The following is an 8205-nucleotide window of genomic DNA, read 5'->3' on the forward strand; positions in this document are numbered from 1 at the left end:
ACAAATATCACATAATACTTGTGCTTGGACGTGGAGGCTATCAAGAAAGTTCCACACACAACTGATTGAACTCTTTTAAGGACTTCTTTCTCTTTACTCTCCCACTCATTGAAGGCTTTTTATGTTCTTCCCCAATGTACACCCTTTACATGTATCTCTCTACTCCAATGCACTCTTGGGAAGTCCTATACAAATATGTTGCATGATATTCAAGTATCCATGGTGGAAATGGCCTAATCTTCTATGACATAATTCACCGATGTCTCGACTTTGCACCTTCTCTGCTTTTGTGCTCAATATTGCACGATCTTCTACATTCAATTTGTAGATGTTCTTCATCTGAACCCTGATCCGCTTCACTTTTCCTATGCTCATGTGTTTAAGGAAAGCCTTTCTTATTCTAAATATCACATCATAGCCACGGTCTTCCAACATAACAACAAAAATGAGATTCTTCTTCAGACCTGAAACATACATCACATCTTTTAATTTGAGATAGGAGTCAGACTCCCTCTAAAAGGTAATTTTACTAATACCTGTAACACTATACCTTTCATCATCTCCCATTTCAATGTGCATTTATAGGTCCTTCTCCTCCAAGTCACTGAAGAATTCTCGGTTTCGCATTATATGGAATGAGGCTCCACTATCTAGATACCAAAAACTACCCATCATGGTGCCCACCATACAAACAATGATGGTGAAATTAAGTTTGAATTGTGAAGCAAGAGCTTCATTTTTCGCTCTTCCTAAGGGCTTCTTACCCACCTTCTTGTGTGGACACTTCATGGCATAGTGTCCTAGTTCATGATAGTGAAAGAACTTGGTCTTCGACAAGTATTTTTTCTTACCGCAGTGACCCGAATCCCCTTTGGATTTGGATTTATTCCCTTTCCCTTTCTTTTCCTTTCTAGTCAAGGCACAGTTCTCCTCATCATCATGCTTGGATGAGGTACCATCTCTGGTGTTACACCTTATTTATTATTTCACCAAGTCAGACCACAATCACTCCCAATTTGGTAGCTTCTCCCTCCCATTTACTGAATCCTAGTAGTTGTGCCAACTCTTGGGAAGGCCTAGAAGTGCTAGTCTTAACATATCATCTTCTACAACTGTAATACAAAGACTCCCAAGTTCATCCCGACATTGAGCAAATATGCTAAGGTACTAAGGTAATGTGTCTCCCTTCTCCATCTTGATCTTCTGAAGCTTGTCCTTCAGTGCTAGCTTCATGTGGTCATTGTTGTTCTGTAACAAGTCTATCAAGGCTTGCCACATTGCGTATGGGGTATCCTTCCCATGGAGATTCAAGACAATATGATCTCGAACTCCTTCTAGTATGATCCTCCTTGTCTTTTCCACACATTTCTTCCACTCTACTAGATCTTGAGCATCAGTTGTTGAAGGCTTAGGAATATAATTCTATATGAATTCCTTCAGCCCACTATCTTCCAACACTTCCTCCATCCTATCCTTCCAAGTAATATAATTCGAGCTACCCTCAAGGGCATACTCGAGTCTCGATCCATAGAAATACATCTTGCTAGCTTTGAAGAATGATACTGCAAATTTGATTCACCTACAAATACAAACTTGAATTCTTCTCTTCTATTGTGATTCCTGATCAGATACCATGTAGAAACTCCTTGTAGATTCAAACTACTTATGTAATTTTCTAAAATAAAAGACTTCAATCTACTCTACTCATTAGTGGAAATAATTAAATGATCGCAAAATCACAACATAAAAATGAAACACGATTCAATCATATATGCTCAAAGATTTATCTAAGGGGAAATCAACTGCTCAGAACCCTTTCCTATCTGTATTGCATTAGTCAGAAAAAAGATAAGAAATACAATTCTTTCTCAAGCTGGAGCAACCTCTACACTAGTATAATCTATCTCACATTGCTTCCTAGACAAGATTTGTTCAATACTTAACCAACTTTAAGCCTTCCCAAGTCCCTATTGTATGTCCCTGTCCCTCAAGGAATTATCCCGCAATTAATTAGGGAAATTCCCAATTAGAATTGTGCAATCCCTATAGGCCCCTTTTCTGACTGCACGCACCACCTGTACAACTTGTATAATTATATAACTAATAGTACACTACTCTTGAAATCCAATCTCAACTGGGTAACACGAATTTCATGCATGCATGAGTTAATTAAGGTTGATTGATCAGTTAACCGGTTGAACACTAAAGCTGCACCTCACTGCTAGACCTCCTACTAGTTCCTCCAATAGTTGGAACTAGTTTACCTGACCTTAACTCAATTCAACTGAATTAAATTATTACAACTAAAATTAACTCAACCTAGGCTCCTAAAATTTAAAAATCAATGTACACAGCTCCAGTTAAACCTTCAACTCGAATTAACTAAGCTAATTGAGTGATAACAACTCATTTAGCTCATTCAAGTTGTCCTGTGATGTGGAATTTCATTTTTCTCCTAATTTAATTTAAGATAAAATTAAATTAGGAATTTATTGTTGCATTTTCAATACTTTCAAGTCACTTAGATTCTGAAATAGTATTGAGATCATGAGGAGGATTAATATTTGCATCCATAGTGTCTCTTCATTCCAACAATTCTAAGAGCCTATTGGAGAATGGAGTCGTTGTCTTTGTTGAAATTTATGCTTATGCCTATATTCCTTGCACCATGATTAGATTGATAGCTATTAGCGAGAGGAAAATAAATCTATGAGAGGTTCTTCTAACGTTTTGTGCATCATCCCATCTTCTAGAAAAAATGGAAGTGTTCAATAGAAACACGTGTGTCACAACATCTTTAGGCTCCAATCTGGGAATACATTTTGTTGCATATGGCACTGGCTCTATGTTCACATGGTTTTTGCTTGATCCAAGCAATGTCTGTGGAGTGATAGTGCTAGGTTGAAAGGCATATTATCGATCATGTTTATTACAACTTCCAAGCATCGAGTCTTGCCAAGAAAGGTAAACAATGCCAACATAATAGTCAATTGTTCATGTAATGGTATATGATATTGAAATGGTGGTGTGCTTTGATCCTTTTAAGTCCTTAAATCCTGTTACCTCACCCAAGAAGCATCTTTAAGAGGGCATGATGATTTGTATAACTTATTATATTTCAAAGTATTTATCCCTCATTTTTTGAGAAAGGTAAATAAGGAATACTTATATCAATTACATTTACAACCTATTTCAATAATATTGAAAATATCTAGCAATGGTAGGCCTTGGAATGAGAATTGTATGTCGATAAACCTTCGCTCCTTGCCATAACACAACCTTTTTTTCCACAGAAAAAATTCCAACCTTTTATTAATAAAAAGGGTTACATAAGTATGTAAGGATGACACCAAGCCAGAAACCGCCATCAAAATAGGCGCGACTCAGCAATCAAAAACGCTCTCTGACAGAGATCCCATCACAAGAGGGGAGAACCTCCCTGGACACTCAAAGCATTTGAGCAATGTCCTATCGTCCACGCAGCTAAACAGTGAAGAGCCACCGCAAGGGGATAGCACCAAACCGTCAACAGCAATGAAACGAAGGACTGCGCAGATCCTTAACAAAAAAACCCTCCACAGATCTTGGAGGAAAAGGAAGCCGCTATGAAAAAACAAGGAACTCTGCCCGGGCATCCACAGACTGGGAAAACAGCCCAAGAAAGACGGCAGAGGAGAAATATGAGAGAGTGGAGACATGGAAAAAAGAAACGAAAACACACACAAATATTTACAGGAACAGAGGAAGCGAGAAGGAAGATTAAGCGAAGATGGGTTGTTCAACAGCCCGAACAGACCCATTATCAACCTCCGAGATAGTCCACAACCCCATCTCACGGGCTACTCCTTCTTTAGAAAGACGATCCGCTTCAGAATTCCTTTCCCAGTATATGTGACTTAGAGAAATCTCCATAAAAAAATTCCTGAGCCGAGAAACTTCTTTAAACAGAGGAAGCAGAGAAATATTATGACAGCGATGAGTCCCGTTGAACCATTGAACCACATTCATTGAGTCCCCAAAAAGCTGAACTTCTCGCACATCTCGGAGGATAAGCCAGCTGAGGAGGAGATGAAGGGCTTTCAATTCGGCAAAATTATTTGAACCCTGTCCCAGACCTACTGAGGCTTTAAGAATCTTTACTTCTGAAAAATGTATGATCAAGCCAGCCCCACACCGACCATTGATATCCGACGCCCCATCAAAATAAGCCCACGGCATAGATTGTCTTATGACTTCTTGACAAACAGCTCTGGAGGAGTTAGGAGCTTGAGGAATAGGAATGCTTTCATAGATGGCCGCTCCCTCAGCTGCAAGTCTTCCAATAGGGAAAGCAGAGTCCTTGAAAATGGCTAGGTTCCTGGCCAGCCATGTCCCCCATGTAATGATTAAAGGAATGGATCGTTCCCTTTCATTTAATGAAGAATTCCACCAGCTCTGCCAGGCCTCTAAGAGTCCCTGCCCTTCCCATCTATGAGGAACGTTTATTAAGCATAGCGTAGCTGCCCAAAGACTAGAATTGAAAGGGCAAAAGAGAAATAAATGCTGGGCAGTTTCGGCGCTGTCTTTACACAGAGGACATCTACCAGAACCAATTCTACCTCTTCTTTGAAGAAAATCCCACGTAGGAACTTTCTGGAAAAGGACACACGAGAAGAAAAGTTTCGTTTTAGCAGGTCCTTTTAACTTCCATAAGGGTTTATCCCACCAGCTCGGAATTTCCACCCCTTTTGAGACATCATCCATTTGTAACCTTCCTTTGGGGAATAAAAGCCATTCTGAGCAAAAACCCATTTTAACTCATCCGGAGAGTCTGAAAGCCGCACCGAAGAGTTGACGAGATTCCTTATGTACCTGTCCCATTCCTCCAACCTGTCTTCAATCAAATCTAAGTCTCGTCCTTTAAGCCACCCTTGATTCCAAATGGAAGAGGCCCTGGGGTCAGCAATCTGGTTTAAAGTGAGTAATCCTCTGTCTTTTAAAACTACCACCAAATCTTGTGATAGATGAAAACCCTCAGAACAGCCAATCCAAGGATCACGGCCCAAGTAGATATGAGTTCCATCTCCTACATACCAAGCCAACCCCTTCTTAATGATGTTAACAGAAGCGATCACTGCTTTCCAGACCACCGAAGAATTTTTGGACGAATTTGGAGGCAAGCGGATCTAGTCTAGCGTTGATAATGGATCTATATATTTCCTTTTAGTCACTGTAGTCCCTAGATTCTCCGCTGTAATGATCCTCCAAGCCAACTTTGCTACAAGGGATTGGGAGAAGCTGACAAGGTTTTTTATACCCCAGCCCCCCCACTCTTTAGGGCAGGTAATTTTGTCCCATGCGATCCACGGGGTAACTCTCTCAGACTTAGACCCTGCCCACAGAAAGCTGCTGCAAAGTTTCTCAATTGAGTTTATAATACCTTTGGGCACCCAAGTCAAGCTCGCCCAATAGACTGGAATAGCCATTAAAACAGATTTTATTAAAACAAGCCTACCTGCCCGGGAGAGCCACTTATGGCTCCAATGCTTCAGTTTCGATTCCAATTTTACAAGGATCCACTGCCAGTCTTTTATCCTGTAATTATCGGGCTTCAGATAGAACCCCAGATATTTGAAAGGATCCTCAAGTGTTTTAACTTCAAAGTTCAGAACCAAGGACACCCGACGCACCTCCTCTCTAGCCAGACCTGAACAGGTAATAGTAGATTTTCTCTCATTTATACAGAGGCCAGTCGCTTTCAAAAAGAGGTCCAAGATCCTCTTGAGCATCCTGCAATCATCAAGGCTACCGTTGCTGAAGAGTATAATATCGTCCACAAATAGAAGGTGAGTGACGCAAAAATTTGGAGCAACTTCAATTCCTTTCAATAAACCTTGACTTTTTGCTTCATGGATCAGACGACTGATTCCGTCTGCTGCCAACAAAAACAAGAGGGGAGATAGTGGGAAACCTTGGCGTAGGCCACGTTCAGGACTGAAGAAACTGGAGGCTGCTCCATTGATCAGAACAATTATGGAAGAAGATGAGACACAGCTCATAATCCATCTTACAAGTTCAAAACTAAAGCCCAGATGAGTTAACAAGAGTCTCAGGAACATCCAACTGATTATATCATAAGCCTTCGATAAATCTATTTTTACAACGACTCCTTTTTTCTTTCCAACTTTAAGACTGTGGAGCGTTTCTTGAGCAACTCCCATAGCTTCATGAATTTTCCTGCCATCTAAAAAACCAAACTGCTCCAGGGAAACATTTTTAGAAAGGAAGGGTTTTATCCTGACAGCAATGATTTTAGCAATAATTTTATAAACACAGGTGCACAACGAGATGGGCCTGAAATCGGCAAAAGAACCTGGGATATCAGATTTGGGAATGAGAGTTAGAAATGTAGCATTAAAGGGTTGATAGATAGAACCTGAGAGTCTGGATTCTTCCACCACCTCCACTAACTCATCGCCAATGAATTCAAAGAAATGCTGGAAGAATTCAACAGTCCAGCCGTCCGGCCCGGGACTTTTTTCTTTTTGCATCGATTTGAGGACGCTTTCAACTTCCTCTTTTGTAATAGGTGCCATGAGAAATTCATTATCTTCCTCCTCTATGAACCGAGGAAAAACCTGGGCAACCCTTATAACTTCTGCGATTGTGGCTTCACCTGGGGCTTTAAAGAGGTGTTTAAAATAGTTTACCCCTTCAGTGGCCAAATCTTCAAAAGAGAGCGCTATGTCACCGTTTGCTTTCTTCATTTCCCATATTGTATTTGTATTTTTTCTCCCTTTGGCATAATTCTGAAAAAACTTGGAATTTTCATCCCCTGCCTGTAACCAGATCGCTCTGCTTTTAAGACGCCAACTTTGCTCCCTCAGCTGCAAAATTCTCCTTCTTTCCATTTCCAACTCATGTATCCTCTAGCGCGATGCACCAATGACGTAACCCTGACTATCTGGATCCTCAAGAAGGGCAAGTTCTGCGTTCACCGCTTGCATTATTTCTTCCTCCTTTAGCTTCTTTTGATGTGCCCAGCTTTTTGAAGCAGCCTTCATCCTTAATAAATTTTCCATAAACAGCGGACTTCAGTTCTCATTCTCATTTACCACCGCTTTCCTCCAGGTTTTATGAAAAAGACTAATGTAAGATGCATCCAAAAGCCAAGAGGAGTTAAACTTGAAGGGGATACTTGGCTTAGTTAAATTACCTTTCACCTCCAGAAGAACCGAGAAATGATCAGAGAGGCCACCATCTCCAACCCAATGCCTAAATGCCTGAAGTTTCTCCGCCAGCAAATCGCTTATTAAGAAGCGGTCTAATTTCTTTCCAATCTAATCATCGCCAATCCTTCGATTGCTCCAAGAGGGGCACATATTTGATGGGTTAACATCAACAAGAGGAGATAAGGCCAGTTTCTGATGTATGAAAGCAGAGAGGGGGTCCGCTCTAGCATTAACACCCCAGGATTCAGCCAGGCCCAACGAGAAATTGAAATCTCCACCAATAATAAGATTTGGATGCGCCAAAAAGGACTTCGCAAAGAAGGAGTTCCAGAACTTCTCCCGCTCCAAATTAGGGCCATAGATATTCAGAAAAAGAAAAGGAATACAAAGTTCGTTGGAATAGAGTTCCACTGCCAAAACGTTTTCTGCTCCCCAAGATGAAATTTCACGCGCTACCTTCACATTAAACCCCAGAGCCGCACCTCCTGAATGCCCAGTAGCATCCACTGCGTGAAAACTCCATCCCGGCAAAAGTTTATGCAGACAGCCTATAATATCATCTCCTTTCCCAAGCGTTTCCTGAAGAAAGAGGATGTCAGGTTTATTCGCCCTCACCAGATCCTTCAGAGCTAGTTTTTTGGGGGTACTAGCAAGACCCCTGCAATTGAAAGATAAAATAATCATTTAAAACCTTCGGGAGGTGATTGCTTTGCTCTAAGCACCCCTGGCAGGGACAACTGCTTTCCTCCAGCAATATCTATGATAGCCTTCAGCTTAGCTTTCGATAAGTCCGACTTCCTCCCTCTTAACTTCTTTGGGCCTATGGACACCTCATCTAATGCCAAACCGCCTGCAACTAGCTCTTTTCCTTTCCTGGTAGCTAAAGGCCTTAGATTGTAATGAGGTTCGCGTCCTCCATCTCCGGAATGCAACGGAGTCAGAGGAAGGGGAGATGTCACCGTCATTAAAACACTGTCAGTTGTGTTTTGTCCCT

General features: G+C 41.1%; 1 protein-coding gene across 1 annotated transcript; it reads right to left on the reverse strand.

Moving 5' to 3' along the window:
- Positions 1-3759: 3759 nt before the first annotated feature.
- On the reverse strand, positions 3760-4791 carry LOC149160100 (uncharacterized). Its single transcript, XM_089434511.1, has one exon. The coding sequence runs from the start codon at positions 4789-4791 to the stop codon at positions 3760-3762; it is 1032 nt and encodes a 343-aa protein (XP_089290637.1).
- Positions 4792-8205: the final 3414 nt, after the last annotated feature.

The sequence above is a fragment of the Pinus tabuliformis genome, chromosome 5_2 (assembly GCF_031772625.1).
Source record: "Pinus tabuliformis cultivar Carrire ecotype Pingquan chromosome 5_2, CPIR1, whole genome shotgun sequence".
Lineage (NCBI taxonomy): Eukaryota > Viridiplantae > Streptophyta > Pinopsida > Pinales > Pinaceae > Pinus > Pinus tabuliformis.

Coding starts and splice junctions, on each gene's coding strand:
- LOC149160100 (XM_089434511.1), bottom strand. CDS start 4,791: ATGGGTTTTTGCTCAGAATGGCTTTTATTCCCCAAAGGAAGGTTACAA.